This window comes from Nanorana parkeri, unplaced genomic scaffold (assembly GCF_000935625.1).
Source record: "Nanorana parkeri isolate BGI_ZX_2015 unplaced genomic scaffold, ASM93562v1 scaffold963, whole genome shotgun sequence".
NCBI classification, from domain to species: Eukaryota; Metazoa; Chordata; class Amphibia; order Anura; family Dicroglossidae; genus Nanorana; species Nanorana parkeri.
Window position 1 is genome coordinate 73,870 of NW_017307231.1, and position 19,263 is coordinate 93,132.

Sequence of the window (19,263 nt, forward strand, 5' to 3'; positions counted from 1 at the left end):
ATTTATCAAAATTGGGGCAGACAGAATCTGGAGCAGTTGCCCAAGGCAACCAATTGGCTTCTACCTTTTATTTTCAAAGCTTAACTGAAAAGAGAAGCTTTTGATAAATCCCCCCCAAATTGTTGCAAAGTTATATAAAGGGGAACATCTTGTGTTACTGTTTGAAACATCCAGCAGTACATAAACATATTGAAAAGTAAAAACAAACAAAAATGTAGAAATCCAAAACAATATGAGGGGACATGAACTTACAGTATAATTGTCTGATTACTGTCTTGTTTTAGGGCTGGTCCACACCCTATCCAGTGCATGCCGGCATGGTTAGTGCCTGCAATGCACTGGATTGCATAATTAAAGCCTCCTGCGTTCTGGGAGGGGCGTGTGTGGTGCCATTTGTCAATTGCCCCGGCAGACACGCCTCCCTCCTGCAGTGCACTCGCACGCACCAGAACGCGTGGTACAGCAATGGCATGCATTCCGGTGCAATCACAAAAAAATAGTGCATGCTGTACCACACGTTCTGGTGCGGGTTATCACATTGTGGGTGGGAGGCTTGTCCGCGGTGCCATTGACATGAATGACACCATCCCGCCCCAGAACGCCAGAGGCTTTAATTATGTGATCCAGTGGTTTATGGGCTCTAATCGTGCCAAAACACATTGGATATGGTGTGGACAGGCCCTTAGGGCTTGTTCACACTAGCAGCCACTTTCAATCGCATGACTGCTGGTGTGCGTGTGCCCGGACAGTGCCAATGCGCTCAATTGAGCTGCAATACAGGGGTTTTTTCTTCGGGTTTTTTTTTGGTTATAACTTTATTGAAATGCCACAATTGATATTTCATTAAGTTCTATGGGCAAACTATGGTGCAGTTGTACTTAAGAAAAGTACTGCATTTTGTATACTTTAAAAAAAAAAATATTATTATTATAAGTGTATTAAAAAATGTGTGGTAGGGGGTCCCCATAAAGGGTAAACCAAAATGGTCAAAGTTCCCAACAAACAAAAATATTCTTAAATAATATCTTAAGCTATTCACAAGGGGTATTAAACCTAAATAGTAGTAGAAAAAAAGAGAGAACCAATGCCCATAGGGATGTACTCCTTGGGAAACAATCGAACAAGTCTTTATAAAAATATAGCCCTTTATTAACCCCTTTGTGACGGGAGATGTACACTGTACGTCCAGCCACAAAGGGACCAAATGACTTGTCACGTACACTGTACGTGACGAGTTATTTGCTGCTTTAGAGGGCTGTTAACGCTGAGAATCAGCTTTTAACATTCATTAATGGATGCCCTTACTACAGAGGCATTCATTAATGAAAGGGTTAACCTTTTTCAGACACCCAATACCTTAATATCGGGTGTCTGAGAGTCAAAGCAGAGGGACACAGATGCCGGCTTTTGCCGGCATTCTGACAGCTCGTATAGATCGAGAGAGATATCTCTCTCAAGCTATACTGGCTTTTTTTTTTTATTTCATGAATAGATACATAATGTGTCTATTCCTACAATGTATCTATTCCTGAAGGAAGAATGTTTGTTTGCTGATCGTTGTTGCAACAATCAGAAAACCTTTAGTGACAGCTGAATCCTGAACTGCTGCAGGATCAGTGTCACTAACTTATTATCGGCTGTTCTGAAGTTTGAAGCAGCCTGATAATAACCAAAAATGTATTAATTTATCAAGCAGTAACAGTGAGATTAATTCACAATGACTGCTTGATATAATTAAATAAATAAAATTACATTTTTACGTTTAAAAAAAGTGAAAAGTGTAAAAAATAAAATAAGGGACAAATGAATGTATTTATTGCATTTTTCTTAGCTGTGCTGGTTTTGTAAAAAAAAATACTACAAATCAAAACTGGGAAAAAAGTTTTTTTCCTCTTTTTTTTATATTTTATTTGTCCTAAGTGAGGCGTTAGGGCTACATATTTATATCACATATGTGTGTCTATCTGTCCTCTAAAAAACAATATATAATATGTGTGGGTGCACTTTGTAAGAAAGTATATTACTGACGTGGAAGAATCACACAGCAAAAATGTCAAAAGTGTGTCAGTCATTTACGAACAGAAACTAAAAACAAGCTCAGTCATTAAGGGGTTAAATAGCAATACAAAACCATATTAATAAAACCATCTACGTGCGTCCTGCATGATATACTGTATATACAAAATATATAGAATCAGAAAAACCTCATGGAAGATCTGGTTAACTCATGAAGTAGACACAAACCTCCTTCATATGATGTAGATAAGGAATACGTCATATTTTTTGGAATCAATCATGCATGATTTAGAGGCAGCCCAGTTGCAACCTCATTAATGAAACGTTGGAAAATTATCCCTTTTAATTTTTTTTTGTGACGTCACACTTGAAAAACAAAAAGAAAGATAATCGGAAAACAAAAAAACAAAGCAAAACGTTGCTGATCAATAGGTCAAACCGATTCACTGTGTAGTACAACAAAGCAACGTGAACATTTGTTGTTATGGTGCCACATGATATATATTTCCATATGAAAATATCAATGTGAGTATATTGTCCATTGGTGGACCAGAATAACAACCAAAACATGACAGCCAGGTTAGGTAGATATAGGCTGCATTATATTTTCAATGTGAGTAAGGCAGCAAACAGTCAGTGCTCCAATGTTGGGCCAAACCGTATAGTGCATAGGGCTCATAAAGAAATTATTCAAAGTACATCAGAGCCAAAAGTCCCAACACATGCACAAACTCCAATACTTAGCTTCAACCCGTCTACTTCAGATGGGTTGCAAATGGATGTCTGCGCAGTCACATGATCTGCCAGCTGGTTTAGATTAACTGGTTAAAGAGATGGTCAAATCGTCCTGCAGGACAGACGTGAACTCCACACATTCTTCCCTTATGTTTACGCACATATAAACATAAATACGTGTCAGTGGCGTCAGCGCGCGAAACAATTGCACTACACGTGTTACATATCGCCGTGAACGTTGGAGTGAGAGCAAAAGGTTTAGTGCCCTGAATCACTGATAATACTAAACTGATGAGGTAAAAGCTTTTAAAGCGTCGCCTATGGCCAATTTTGGGTATTGTAGTTTTTGGAGGTTTCGCGGGTACGTGCAATTTGAAGGCATGACATGTGTGATGTCTATTTACCAGACGTGACCCCTTTTTTTATATTTTACCAAAACATTGGGTAATAAATGTTTTATAATTTAATATAGGGGAAACAAGTTTGTTTTTGTTTTTTTTAATTTTCAATAATTTTTTCTTACTATAGTAAACAATAAAAACCCCAGTTGTGATGACACCAAAAGAAAGCTATCTATTTGTCCCCAAAAAATTATTTAAAATTAATTTCAGTACAGCGTTGCATGACGGAATAAATGTCAAAGTACTGCAGCGCTGAATACTGAAAAATGGCCTGGACAGGAAGAGGGTTTAACACCCCGGCCAGCAAGTGGTTAAATTTGTATTTTTGCACTTTATATGGTAGTGCTATATGTATTTTATATATAAATCATATACTTCTTGTGCATAGCCACAGCATGGTAGTACTTACATTTTGACCTATTTACATTAGGGAATTAAATAGTAGCGACATAACAATTTAGCCTGTTGGTAACAAAATGTTTTTATTGCTTTAGATGCTTGGACTGGATGGATCATTGGTTTTTCTGGTAAGGCATTGACTTTTGTTTACTTTGTTCCAAATAAAATTTTCTTTTGCAGATGATGTTGGGATATATGTATGGTAATATTGGGATTTATAACTTCCTAGAAGTGCCTCCACTGTGCACAATATACCATAGTTACATTTATGAGATGTTGACATACAATCTAAGTATGCTGAAGCTAGCTAATGTGTGCTTAACATGTTCTCCTTTTTGTAAATGTGTACATGTGTCTTTTGGAAAACCTGGCTAAATATGTATCCAACTATGTGTTGCTGTTAAATTGTGTATTTATATCTGTCATTTAATATCTAAAGTATTTGCAAGATGATCAGTCCTGGGAAATAATGTGACTTTAGCCAAGGGCAAATTTTCCATTAGTATTTTTATTCTGTCTCTTCAAGGTGTTTTTAGACCTGGTAATGAGAATGTTGGTATGCTGCTGTCTTTAATACAAGAGTTGGAGTGTTGGTGTTTGCAGTGTAAAGGTGCTCATACACCTGCCAATTATGGTACGATAATCGCGGAAAATCTTGCGATCATACGATAAGCGGCAGGTGTATGGAAGACGTGCGACCGTTTCTACTGTACGGTCGCACGTCTTTTGTCTAACGAGCAGGCTCGAAAACCCCCCGAGAATCGTACGATTGTCGGCGGGTTTGTGGCCTGCTCGTAAGATAAATGCTGCACGGGCCGGTGTGCGCAAGCGCACACTGCCCATTCAGCATTGCAGTCATCGGAAGCCCGCCCCTCGGCTGATGATCGCAAGTACGATCTGCCTGTCCAAGATGGGCAGATTGTATGTTTTTTTAATTACCTTACAACCATCGCATGACAAAAGTCTTGCGATGGTTGTAAGGTGTATGGCCACCTTTAGTGTCAGTGTGCTTAATCTGAAAGCATGTGTGCAGCTTTTAAAATTAACTCACAGTAGGTTTTGAATGAAATGAAAGCATAGCTTAACTCAAAAGCAATCCTGGACAGGTATCCAAAAAACTGAATCCAGTAAGTCTCCTACATCTGCCTGCCGGAGTGAGGATGGAAGAAGAAACTGGTGGTTTGGGATAGAGGTGTTTTAAGCTCTTGTGGGGGTGTCCTAAAGGGGGTCAAGAGGGCAGAGTTGACCAATTGTAGGCTGACATGAGAACCAGTCAGTCAAAAATTTCACCAGTTAGCATGACCGGACTATGGCCTTCGGGTAAATAGACACCAAACATGTCAAGCCTTAAAATTGTGTGCGCCCGCAAAATCACAAAAAACACCCATAGACGACGCTTAAAACGCTTTTACTGCTCATGAGTTTAGGGTTATCGGTGATTGATGGCCCTAAAATTATTGCTCTCACTCCGACGTTTGCGGCGATATGTAACGTGCGGCACAATCAGTGTTTTCGCACATAGGCACACCCGATGCATATCTGAGTGTGTATGTGGTGGGCGGGGACTTAAAATTTGTTTTCTTTTTAAATTTTTGTATGCTTTTATTTTTTTATGATTCTTTAATAACATTCGTACTCCAAGTATCTTAGAGCACTGTATAACAGAGGAATGGGAGGCAAGGGAATATGGCCCAAACATCAAATCTGCTATTGGTGACAAGAAATAAGGTGGGAAAAAGCAGGTGTGAGCGGGGGGGAGGGGGGTTCAGGAGGATAGAGAGTTGGAAAAAATGTTGGATAAAGGAGTGTGGGGGGGAGAGGACCCACCATCTACCGCTCCACCATACCCATCCAGGCTGTGTATAAATGTTTATGTGCTTAAAGAGGAACTTGTCCCATAGCCTTTAGAAAAGTTTAGTGATGACAGTCTACAAACAGATACTTATAGATAATGCAGACATTTTTTATTCTTTGCATACCTTGTTTTTCTTTTCCACTCCATTATTATCACAGTGGCCATTTTTAATAAGGGCAGATTAATCCATCTCCCTTTACTTCCTGGAACTTTAGCACATGTGACTAGTACATGTGACCATGCACATCATCTCAGGAGAGGAAAATACCCCTGAGATCTCCTGAGATTACAGATGAAATTTCCCAGTAATGCACTGCTGATGTAAACTTCCCAGGATGCAACACTTGGGCACATTACATCAGTTTTTGCCAAAGAGAAACAGCAAGTGGAAAACAAGAAATTGTAAGTTAAATACAAATGTTTGTTTAACTAATTAATGTAAGATCATTTCAGATCAGCATGTAGAAATGGATGCAATGTGATTTTTAGCCAAATGGGGTAAAGGTCCACTTTAACCTGCCAGCAAAGTTTCTTATTCATTGGTAAAGGTGAACTCGTGCCAGTAAAACCAGGTACAGTGAAACTACTTATCTCTATGTTGAAGAGACAGGGTAAGGTCTTCCATATCTTTGATATCAATAACCTTATGGAACCAGAACAAACTCAATGGAGGCGTGGAGAAGTGGAATACAGGTTTTCGCTGCGTTGAGGTGGTAAAGCATTGACTTAGGGTAGCACCTTTTAGACTTGTCGTGAAGAGGCAGCAGGTGTTTAGCCGGATCGGAAACCCAGATCCGTGCCAGTGAATTGGAGGATGATATTGTGTACTTTATCCCAAAATGTGTGGATGATCGGGGAGACCCAAAAAATCTGGAGTAGAGAGCCAGTTTCCCGGTTACATCACCAGCACATAGGAGATGTAGAAGGAAAAAGCCTATGGAGTTTTTTGTGGCACCATTTAATAACGGGAAAGCAGTTTTTATCCCGTGGATTTTATTGTCTATGGAAGTCTTGTTGGCCGAAGAGGATAATAAAGTCTCTCTGATTATCAAACTAACACCTAGATCTTTCTCCCATTAAAAGTTAAGCGCAGAAAATATGTCTTGGAAGGCTGAATAAGAATAGAGTAGCTCTGAGAGCGTGTGTGACGAATCGTCCCCTACTCTTTACAGAGGCAATCAAATGGGGAGCAAGGGGAAGGGGTTTGAGGTTCTTGAAAAGATTTGGCCTTGGTACCCTCTAGCAAGTGGGTAAACCTGAAACAGTTGTTATGTAATAGAGGAGTAAAACTAGAATTGAGGCCAAATGGGGGGTTATCAGGTCATCTGGTACTGAGGCCAACACGTGGAGAGTGGCAAATGACAAAGGGTAGTGATTAGTTTGAGATGAGGCCGTATCACCCAGCCACAAGTGATCACTAAGAGAAATTTGAGAGGAGGACTGCTCCATCTGGATCCACTTCTTGAACTCCCAAGTTTGTACACTATTCTAATATTCTCCCCAGGTGGGCAGCCTTATAATGCAAAAGAAGATCCGGGAATTCAATACCACCATGTGCCTTAGGCACAGCGAGTGTGGAGTGGTCAATGTGATGCGCCTTGGAGCCCCACGCAAAATTAAAGAATTCCTGCTGTAGCGCAAGAAGAATTTTTTTAGGTTTAGCTATGGTGTGGTTTGGAATAGAGAATAAGGAAGGACATTCATTTTCAGGATATTGTTCCTTCAAAAACATGAGAAATCGGCCTTGCCCAACATTTCAAGTCTCTGCGCATAGCTGAGAGAAAAGGTGGGGCATTAATGGTGAACATCTGTGAAATCTGTGTCAAAAAGAGAAGGAATTTTTGATACAAACTAACCAATGACATGGTACATAGACATTCATGGCCTGCACAATCTGCACATTTATTTTACGTAACACTATTTTTGCACGTTGAGCCACACTATGCTCCACCCCAAAAAAAGGCTTAACTTCCGGTTCCGGCGCCCGATGGAGTAGCGGTGTACGATCCTGCTCCGTCCCGCTTGTCAAGAAACACAGAACGTACCGCTCACACTCGGTCCTGCCCGACGATTCGATCACCGGGATTGAAAGGTGGAGGATGGACAAATACTTATCGCGGCCGCAATCGACTAAGAGAAACATTCTGCCGCACGAAGAATCCCCACGTGTATCTCCCAACATGGCGGACCGAAGCGAGCCCAGAGAAGACATGCAGACTGAAGCGCCGATTGAGTCCCCTCAATTACACTCGGAATCTGGGATAGGCTACCGGTCGCTGGCATCCGCAGTGGCTTCGTATTTAAAAGCAGACCTGACAACTATTATAGCTGACTCCATACAACAGCATATGGGTAAGCTGACACAGGCCCTGGAGACACAGTCTCACCGCTTACAGGCTGTGGAACAGCGTGTAGGGGATCTTGAAGATCATATGCATAGCCTTCAAATGTCACAAGACGATTCTCACAAACAGGTCACATACCTCTTAGACAAGGTTGATGACCTTGAGAACCGGATAAGATGCAATAATCTCAGGATAATAGGACTGCCTGAAACGGTGCAATCTTTTTATGTATGATCTTATGTGATTACCAACGCACAACTGTTTGTTATACTTTTGTATACTCTTTTTGAAACCCAATAAAGACATACATGCTTAAAAAAAAAAAAGGCTTAATGTCACTCATTTGCCTTGTGGGAAACCAAAATACATGAAACTTCTAGGATAGGTTTGGCAAGTTAAAAACGTAGGTTGTGGAAAGTTTCAAGGCAATCGATTGAGCTTTAGACACTTTTTTTTACGCATTAAGCTACATTAAGCCATTTTCACATTAAGGCTGGATTCACACCTGGGTGTTTTTCAGCGCTGATCGAAGCGCTGAAAAATGCTCAAACAGTGAAATCCCATACTTCCCTATGGGCATGGTTCCCACCTGGGCGTATTTCAGCCCGTGGAAACGCGCTGAAAAACGCCCTACGCCCAAACAAGAACGGGAGCTTATTTGGGGCGTTTTTCCGCGCGTTTCCATTGGTATTCCCGAGTGTGGCTCGGGGTTAACAAAGCGGTAACCCCGATCCACACTCGGGAATACAGCGTAGGGCTTACCTTTTCCACGATCCCCTGGGTGTCCTCCGGCGGCTGCCGACTTTCGGGTTCCGTCCCTTGCAAGCGGCCGCGTCGCAGGGAGGCGGAGCCGGCGGGAAGTTTAAAAGTTAAAACATTTTTAAAAAAATAGATAAAATAATAAAGGAAAAATAAAAAAAAGTCATACCGCCATCGAAACGCGCGTTTCACTGAACGGGAAAACGTGCTAAAATGTGCAAAAAAACGAGCAGAAAAAATGCGCCTATGCTACGCCCAGGTGTGAACCCAGCCTAAATGTTTTAGGATCTCAATGTACAACAGCATTGGGCTGGGAAAGTGAAGACCAGCACTGGGATCAAAACAAGGCTCTATTGCTTTTCACTTTCTGAACTTGTGGTGGCCAGGTTATTGACATTTATTTGCTTGTTTGTAAGTGAGCAGTAAATGAGCTTTAAATCAAGCCCTCACTGACCTCTGAAGCTGCAGGCACACTGGAACAATTAATTCTTGAAGTTCGGAGAAAAAACACTGAACTTTTAGCTCACCCCCAATCCCATTTACCATTGCCACGCTAGTGATGCCCACCCCAATTTATCTTCTAGCTAAGTACTTTCCACCTTTTTTTAATTAGCTTATTCAGCTGTATTGTTGTATTCAACTTTAATATGTTTTCTGATAAACTAGTTCAAATGAGCAGCAATTTAATTATGTATGAAAGGTTACCAACACGAATTATGCGGTTGAATATTTCCCTGTTGTTTTTCTGTGTTATGCAAATAGGGAATTACTGGGTAAAGTTTTCTCTAGTTTAAACAAATTGTACATGCACTGTTCATAATCGGTTATCATTTTAAATCTTATTTTCTGTATAAAATATATTTTTTAAATCCTCTTATGTTGAAAATAATTCTTGTATTCACATTCTGAATAGGAACATGTCTTCTGGGTTGTGTCACTGAACACCCTTTTCATACTTGTCTTTGGTGAGTATCTAATACATTTTATAGTATTGCAACTAAATTGTAAGTATTACAACTTAGTGTTTAGAGCTCAGAGAACCAGATTTCCTGTATCATGAATGTAACACACACACACACACACACACTCTCTTTTATACTATTGATGCCCACCTTTTTAAGAAAATTATGTGCATCTGCCAACTGCTTTTTCTAGCTAATCTACAGAGTAAAAAAAAAACACCTGGTAGTTCTCAAAGCATCACCTTAAAATGTTATTAAAACCATAAGTTATCAATTAGTGTGGTAGTATCACTCACATGCTTGCTATAATGCTGGCTTGTTTATTTTTCTGTGCCCTTTAAAAAGAATTATAACAACTTTCCGAGACCCAGCATAGCCACCCTTACATGTGCGCTTCCAGTTGGGACTATAGCTGCATGTGATTATGTCAATTTATTAGAACACTGTGGATAAAGGAAATGTGCAAAGTAATGGGAATGTCATAATTTAGTTCTTTTCTGAATGTCCTCCACTGTGGGAAGCCTAGAGAAGAGGGGCCAGAGGAATGTCTCTAAGAAAGCAGCATGCATTGTACACGAAACATGCAAGGTATCATGGGATAGTTTGCCCCTTTACAAATGGCCAGGTCTTAATTTATTTATTTATTATTAACAGCTTCAGTCAAGTTTTTAAGCAATACAAACCTGTTTTGGAGTAAAATTACTAAAAAAAAAAAAAAAAAACCTTTGAAAGTACAACTAATAAAGTGGAGTTAGAGGGAAACCTGAAGTATAGCTTAATACTACTTTAACTGTATATATTAAAAACCAAGTGAGCAAGGATTTTATTTTTCTTAATGTGCCTTTCTTTATTGCCCATTGAAGGACACAGCCCCTGCCTCCAATTGTCATGCAAAAAATTCTACCTAAAGGTGCCCATACACTGCACGGAAATCCCGCGAACGAAGGACCACGGTTCGAGGCATTCTGCTACTTGATGAGGATGTCCTTGTCCTTCTAGGTAAGTATTCTGAGGCTTGGTGTGCCTGCTGTTTGTTGTATGAGGGTCCCCTTAGCATGTGGGTTATCGTCCTCCACTGGGGGAAGCACTTTGCCTGGCTGGCCAGCATCCTCTCTCATAGGACTGGGGGGTTTGGTACTTTCAACCCAGTGACGGACCTAAGGAACAAAGGGCCCTGGTGCAAGATTTTTTTTTGGGCCCCTCCTCCTGCAGCGCTCGGCCGGCTGTCACTTTCTCTCCTCCCCGCTGGGACACCGAGCAGCGCTCAGCGGGGAGGAAATAAAGCACGGATGCGCCGCTGTATCAGCAGAAAAATTGCACTTTCGGCATTTAGCCAAAAGTGCAATTTCCGGCCGATATCTTTTGGCGGCCGATGTGACTCTGTGCCGGGAGTGTTGGATGAACGGATGATCCAACACTCTCGGCGCAGAGATGGGGGGCCCGCTGGCCGCTGGGTACCAATCCGGTGCTGGGACTGTGCAGGGCCCCCCCAGGCCGAGGCCCTCGTGCGGCCGCATCTGCTGCACCAGTGGTCGTTCCGCCACTGTTTCAACCTAATGCCTATTTCTGTGGCCTCGCTGCTGCTGTGCATGGACTGCACCAGAGTGTGTTTTCTTCATCCTGGCGGCTGGTATTTAGTGTTATGGTGGCTTCCATCATAGTTTTACTTTGGCTGGAGCCGAGGACTCAGTCTACGCTGGGACTACCATTACTTCTAGTGGCTGAATGGTGGCTGCTGCAGCCTCTCCGGTGGGATGGGAATTATAGTTCGGGTTGGTTTGACTGTGGTTTTTGTGTGGGTTTATGCTCTAATTTACAGACTCCAATGGTTTGCACTCCCTCAGCCCCTATATGCTCAGGTTCACCTCATAATACCTTTAATGCTCTGTCCTTAAATTCACAGGTTTACCTTCTAGTCACCCTGGCACTTTGCCTGTCCTCTGATGGTGTATAAATTTATATTGTGGAACGTTCAGGGCTTGAACTCCAGCCTCAAACGCTCCCTAGTGTTTGATTCCCTCTTTAAACACAAGCCGCATGTGGTTTGTCTGCAAGAAACACACCTGCTGGGCTCTAAGTTAATGGCTCTGAAAATGCATTGGGTTACCAATTCCTTCAATGCTGTATATTCATCATATTCGCAAGAGGTGTCTATTCTACTGGCTAAGTCACTTGATGCTGCTGTCCTTCAGGTTAAAACTGACCCACTTGGTAGATATGTTATCCTTCACATGACTATAGATGGGAATCCCCTGACGCTGGCCTCTGTTTATCTCCCCCCTCCCCCAGATGTGGACATTCTCCATACCGTCACTACTGCTGCCTTGAGTATGCCTACTGCCCCCTTGATGCTCATGGGTGACTTCAACCTGGCCCCTAATACCCTATTGGACCGCATGGGGGTGGGTGGCGACCCAATACTAAGTTCACCGATTGGGTCCAGGGAATTGGGCTTCTTGATGTGTGGAGATGGAAGTGGCCGGACACAAGGGCCTACTGCGATTCTGCTACACATAGGACGCTCTCCAGAATTGACTTGGCGTTTGAGACCTCTACAATTCTTCCGTGGATTTTCGGGGGTGCGCTTTCTCCCTCAGGGGATCTCGGATCATGCTCCCCAGTTAGTGGAGCTCCGATGGGGGCATTCCTTCTCTTCCAGAGTGTGGAGAATGAATTCCCATTGGCTATCTGATCCCTCTGTGGAGACTACTTGCTCTCAGGCTATCGCCCACTACTGGAGTGATAATGCCCCTGTGACTTCCTCCTCTCTTTTTTTTTTTTTTTTCAAAACATTTTTATTTTCAATTAAAGACAATAACAGTCAATCGTACATATTCTTTGACACAGTAGATCAAGTACATACAGCTAATTTCCTATGATCACATATCACTACTATTGATTACAATCATGTTGAAAGGTGAGAGCATAACTTTCGCTAAATTTGACCAGACACGTGTACTGATCTGTATCCTCTCCTTTTCCTCTAACCATTGTTCCCTCTGTCATACACCACCAGGGTAAGAGAGAAGATCTAGTGTAAAAGAAAAGAGTAATTTGTCCTAACCCCATCCAGCAAGACCCCTCGTGTGAATAGAAACGAGAGCCCAATTTGCCCCAGTCAGAGGCTGTAGTTAGACTAGGTTCTTACAGATCTGCTGGTCTTGGATTGGGGTGAAGACCGACTCTACTAGATCACCTTTTTATCCCTTAAAGCCTTGTTGCTGGTATCCCACCTTTAGGTTTCTTGGATAAGGGAGATTAGGATGTTGTCATCTGGTACCCTCAGCGTTGGTGAGAATAGATCACGTGGCAACAACTTCTTTCGTACTATTTAGCTGTTCAAATATGGCACTCGCTGTATATTTAAATGGAGATAGAAACGTATCTTTTTCCTCTTGCGAGAAGATTATATTAATAAACGGTAGCCACCTGTCATCAAAGGAAGCGGTTTTCTTATTATCTGTCAATAGCATTTCTGCGTCTAGTTTTTCTAACTGGAGCAAGTGAAGGAGGTCTGTGCGCAAACCCTGAACCGTAGGGGGATTAGGGGCTAACCATTCTCTCAGGATACTTCTCCTAGCTGCCAACAGGGCAATACTAATCCAATGTCTTTGGTGTTTAGTAAAGTCCTCCGGCGTATCCCAGAAATTGAACATGATCAAGAGAGCTTCCATCGGAATCTGATGTCCCACTACCAATGCAATGCAGTCCCCTACCCCGACCCAGAATGTTCGTATCGCTGGACATTCCCATAAACAGTGGAAGAGAGAGGCTGCTTTTAGTTTGCATTTGGGGCAATGGTCCAAGTAGTCCTTGACCATGCCCTGCTTGCGTTTGATTTGAAATGCGTAATACGCTCTATGTATAATTTTGTATTGTGTTTCCCTCCACTGCTCGTTGACCATTGCTTTACAGCAACCTGTTATCAATTTAGCAAGGAGCTGATCTCCCGTCCTCCTGACGCCCTCGGAGCCGGTCCCGGGATCCAAGATGGGGCAGCGGATCCCGGGAATCAAGGTGAGGAGTCAGGGGGGGGGGGCCGCGAACGAGCACATATAGGCGATCGGCGGGCTATGGACCCGCTGATCGCCTATATGTGTGACACCCGGTACCGGGTGTGTGCATTGTCGGGTCTTTTCTGCCCGTGCGTGCCCGCTAGGGGGCGCGCACGAGCAGAAAAAAATTGCCGTCTGGAGACGGCAACCCGCAGATGCAGCAGTGCCGTCCGTCCGTTTTTCTACTACGGGCGGACGGCAAGAGGTTAAGAAGAGACATTTCTTCACTGTGAATTTTGGGCATCGATACCGACTTCAAAAAGAGGTCGCCTAAATCCTTTTGTACCTGTGTCGCCGAATACAATTGACTATAGAATTTTTCGAATATTTGATTAATGTGTTTCTGGTCGGAAGTAGTAGTGCCCTCTTCTGACCGTATAGATGGTATGTGTAGCCTGGAAGCGCGTTGCCGAACTAGGTTAGCCATCATTTTTCCAGATTTATTGCCGAATTTGTGACATTTTAATTTAGAGTGGGAGTGATAGTACAGATGTTGTTGGGTGTTACACCATTCAAAGTCTAGTTTTACTTTGGCCCACGCTTCCCTATGCTCTTCAGAGCCAGATAATGAGTATTGTATCTGTGCTAGGCGAAAAGACGAACTGGCTTTAAGAAATTGTGCCCTGGCTTTCCTCTTTCTGGCAGCTACGTATGCCATAATTCTCCCTCTTAGCACCACCTTTGCGGTTTCCCAATATAAATTGGGGTTGTCTGTGTGTGCATTGTTAAAAGATTCATACTCTCTCCAAGCTTCCACCAGCATAGTTTTAAATGACGTTTCCGCATATAAATGAGAGGGGAAACGCCATATAAAAAAATTGCCCCTTGGAGGGGAAAATTGTAGCTGGACCAGTATTGGTGCGTGGTCCGATATGTCTATAGGATACAGTGTTGTGTCAGTGACTAGAGAGTCTACTGTCTCCGTTGCCAAGAAGTAGTCCAGCCTGGCAAAGGAGGCGTGTACTGAAGAATAATGGGTGTACTCACGTTCCATGGGATTCCTGACCCTCCAGACATCCACAAGATTGACATTGTTTGACAGGTCTTGTAAAGGAGTGTGATGGAGGGATCCTGAGCCCATGTTGAGTTTTGCTTTGCCCGTTCTATCCTTCTATCCTTCAGAACCATGGCGGAATTAAAATCTCCCCCTATAAGTTTATGCGGATTATCATCTTGTAGTATCCATGAAGTGATCTCCTGGAAGAAGGTGGCTGTCGGTGCGTTCGGAAAGTATACATTGTATAATTATATTATTTTGTTATGTATCCTAAGTTTAACCCTTCTTGGTCTGCTTCTGCCTGATCCACTTTGTAATTTAGCAATTTATTGAACAATATAGCTACCCCTGCCCTTCTTCCCACTGCAGGGGAACTGATGATTTCTCCTACCCACATTCTCTGCATTCTACCTATATCCTCCTGAGATAGATGGGTTTCCTGCAGCAGCACTATGTCCGCTTTCATCTTTTTGAGATGTCGGAGGACCATAATGCGTTTGGCCGGGGATCTCAAGCCATTAATATTCCAGGAGATCACTCTCATGTTTGATTGCGGGGTAACTGTAAGAAAGCATAGGGAAACATGTACAAAGTTAATATCCTAGACCTTGACAAAGAGATAGGAATGATCATATTCACTAAGTAGAATGAATCTCGCCCCCCTAGTAGTGTTGACTCATGAGCCCATAGTGCCTCATATACCAAGATCACAAAAACGTAGCATGAAGTCTTATTAACTGCTAGCTTTGAGAACCTATTAGACATATATGTACCTATCCTGACTGTAGCGGCCAGCGGCCGTCAGTCAACAGGACCATAACCTTGGGTTTCAAAAGAACCAAACATATTTAAACCAACAGAAAAAACATAAAATAGTGATACACATTTCGTGACTTCGCTTTTTTCCTTCTATAGCTCTACAGAGTGAGCTAAAGTGCTTCCGCTAGTCAATGGGCATAAACCCTGGGAACGTTTTGGTGGTTTGCAAATTTCCCCTGATCTCAGTCCTGACGTGGGAATAATTGTTATCGGATTTCTAGTACTGGTAGTGTAGCTGTAGTTTTGATTGTTGCGGCGTACCGCCTGCACCGTCCAATTGTACAACACTATGCAGGACCATCTGCGATACCAATGACTGTCGCTAGATGACGGTATTGTTGCTTCCTATCACCTGGAGTAAGGGAGTTCGTTCCCGTCCAAAAAGAAAAAAAGATGGAGGTGAGGAGGATTTCTATCAGTCAGTTTTTTCGCGCCTTTAGTGCCCATTCCCACAAAGGGGCAGAAAGGATTGCCGATAGTTAGTTCTCTTCATTTCTCCACCTGCTCCCCCCGGCATAAGAAAACCCGACGTACCTGTGACATGTAAATATGTGATGATAATAAGCGTCCCGGTTCAGGGCGAGTCGGTGGGCGTCATCGGTAGCCTGACCGCTGATTTCCTTGCTGGGGTGGTGGTGCGTTGGGGGAGAGGAGACCTTCCACTCGACTTGAATGCTTCCGGCGGGTCCAGTTTCTCCACGAATTTGAACGCTGCCTCGGGGTCCTGGAAAGCGTGAGGAGACCCATCCTCTGTTTGGAAGCAAAGAGTCGCCGGATAAGCCAGAGTAAATCTGACCCTCTTCTGGTGTAGGATAGAGCAGACTCTATTAAACGCTTTGCGTTTCCGGGTGACTTCCGCCGAATAGTCTGCAAAGATGAGGAGGCGATGTCCCTCCAGTTGTAGGTCTTTTTGGGCACGAAATGCTTGCATGACCGCCAGACGATCTGTATAATCCAGGTAACGGGCTATTATAGGGCGCTGGCCCTTTCTCTCCTGGTTAGGAGGCCCCACTCGGTGCGCACGTTCCACCTTGTACCCTGGATCAAGGCCTAGGAGGTCCGGTATATTATGGATCAAGGCCTAGGAGGTCTGGTATATTATGGATCAAGGCCTAGGAGGTCCGGTATATTATTTGTGCAGATGGATGCTAGCATCGACAGACGGTAGGACTCTGGTAAGCCTACAATCCTTATATTGTTCCGCTGAGAGCGGTTCTCGAGGTCGTCTACCTTATCCAGTAGAAGTTGGATCTGTTTAGTAGCGGATTGGAGGTGAGATGTCGAGGAATCCGCTCCTTCCTCTAGGGTCACAATCCGGGATTCTGCCTCTGTGATCCTTTGGGCTTGGTGTAGCAGATCCTGTCGAAGGGATTGTATTCCCTTGCCCACCGCCTTGTTAACAGCGTCCTGTATAGTGGGACGAAGCAACTTGGCCACTTCCGCTACTATTAGGCTATGGTCGGATACTGCCGACATGTCTTCTTCTGAGGAGGCGCTGATATCCCGCATGTCCGGAGTGGCGGCCATCTTGGTCTGCGACTGGGGTCGTTTGCCACGGACCGGGGTGTTTTTGCCGCGCGGGCCGGTTCTGCGTTTAGCAAGGAAATTGTCCATGCTCCTGGCAGTGTAGTTGCTGTTGTGGAGAGTAGAACGATTCGTTTGTGTTGCTGGGGTAAGATTTTATTTCGGGTTTAGCCCTGGCTGTGCGGGAGCCCCTCACTCTGCGACCGCTACATCAGGCGCCGGAACCGGAAGTCCTTCCTCCTCTCTTAAATGGGAAGCCTTTAAACCCACGCTCCGAGGAGCGTTCATGGCAGCTACTGGGGCAGTCCGTAGGCTTAAAGGGGAGGTTGCACTGGAGTGTGATATGGGAGAGGCTGAGGCCACCTATGTTCTGGATCCCACTCCCTCAAATTACAGTGATTTGGATGGGGAAGAAACGTAAGCATGACCTGTTCCAATTGGAACGCACCAAAAAGAAAATGCTACATACCCAGCAAAAAATCTTTGAGTTTGGGAACAAGTCAAGTAGATTATTGGCATACTTTACTAAACCCAACTTCAACCCTACTTCCATCCCACACATTGCTTCTTCCTCAGGGACAATGGTTAATTATACTAGGGACATAATGGAAACATTTCTATCCTTCTATAGGGATTTATACTCCTCCAGAACCCACTACACGGACGCGGAGCTGGAGGATTATCTGTCTCAGGTCTCCCTCCCCTGCCTCTCCCCTTAAGCACGGGAAGAATTGGACCGGCCGCTCACTAGCGAGGAGATTGAGCTGGCGGTTTCCCAGTTTCCCACTAGAAAGACCCCAGGCCTTGATGGGTTCCCTGTAGAATGGTGCGCCTCCTATATGGAGGAATTGGGACCACATATATTGGACACTTATAATGAGGCATTTGATCTGGGTATACTCCCCTCGTCCATGAGGGAAGCTCTTATAGTCCTGATTTTAAAACCGGGCAAGGACCCGTCTAAGTGTGACTCATACCGACCCATTTCTTTAATGTTGATGCAAAAATCCTAGCCAAAATTCTAGCAATACGCATACATAAACACGTTCTATCCCTTATTGACAGCGATCAGGCAGGATTTATGCCGGGTCGCTCCACTAGGATGAACATATGCAGACTTTTCACCAACCTCCAATACTCTCATCCCACGACTGAAGGTAGAGCATTAATTTCACTTGATACACAAAAAGCCTTTGACAGTGTTGAGTGGCCGTATCTACTTAAAGTATTAGGAGCATATGGGTTTGGCCCCCACATGATCCGCTGGATAGAGATACTGTATAACACCCCAGTGGCCAGATTGCGCATCAACAGATAAGTGTCTGACTCGTTTAGTATCTTCCGGGGAACAAGGCAGGGTTGTCCCCTCTCCCCCGTCCTCTTTGCCTTGGCAATTGAGCCTCTGGCGTTAGGGTACAGGAGTCTGTCTCTATACATGGCTTGATGATACGTGACCTGGAGGAGCGAATCTCCCTGTATGCAGATGATACGCTGATTTATCTATCTGATCCGAATGACTCCCTATGTCACCTCCTCCAGCTACTGGACTTATTTGGAACCTGTTCAGGGTTAATTGGGACAAGTCTGTTCTTTTTACCCTGGATGACGCTACAGTGGCGAACATTCACCCGATGTCCACGCTAAGGGTTGCAAATGAATTTAAATATTTGGGTGTTAACCCCTTCGTGACTGACGACACCAGCTGCCCCTCTCCTCCTATATTGCTAATAACTTGACACCGACTATTGACTCTCTTCATTTGAAGACTAAACCGTGGATGGACTTACCACTGGACTTTATGGGAAGAGTCAATATAATTAAAATGAACTTCCTCCCCAAGTTGCTCTGTATCCTAGCGAATGCCCCTTGCTATGTCCCAAAAAGTTATTTCCGTAAAATTGACTCTATTTGCACTGTATTTCTGTGGAGGGGCCGTACCCCTAGGGTGGCCTTGGAGGTGCTGCAGCTCCCTCGCTCGATGGCGGGCCTGGCCTTTCCTAATTTTCATATGTACTACCTCGCATCCCAACTAGTGGTGGTTCATGACTGGCTTGTCCCCCAGATTGGGAACGCCTGCACGGCAACTGAAGCAGCCATACTAACCTCCTTTGAATCCCTTCAAAATGTTGTCTATAGGGGGGTTACTCACAACCAAAAGCTCCAAGGGGCAGTCATGATTTCTGTGACTGTCCGTATTCTAAGATATGTTATCAATCAATTATCACTATCCCATTGGTACCATTCTCCTAACTCCCCCTTATGGGGCAATCCCGCCCTCCAAGAGCTGCAGCACCTACCATCGGCCACCTTCTGGTCCTCAAAAGGCATTAAATCTCTGTCTCACCTGTTTCAAAATGGGGTGATGCCCAATTTCCCGCAGCTTAGGAGGGAGCTGA

The 19,263-nt window shown here is 43.8% G+C and overlaps 1 protein-coding gene across 1 annotated transcript in view; it reads left to right on the forward strand.

Annotated features, from left to right (window-relative positions):
• The window catches only part of MARCH6 (membrane associated ring-CH-type finger 6), a 499,681-nt gene that overhangs the window by 47,904 nt on the left and 432,514 nt on the right, over positions 1-19,263 (forward strand). The window contains exons 3-4 of the mRNA XM_018566614.1: positions 3,647-3,679; positions 9,424-9,475. Coding sequence (XP_018422116.1) covers positions 3,647-3,679; positions 9,424-9,475 — 85 coding nt within the window. The remainder of the gene's footprint in view (positions 1-3,646; positions 3,680-9,423; positions 9,476-19,263) is intronic.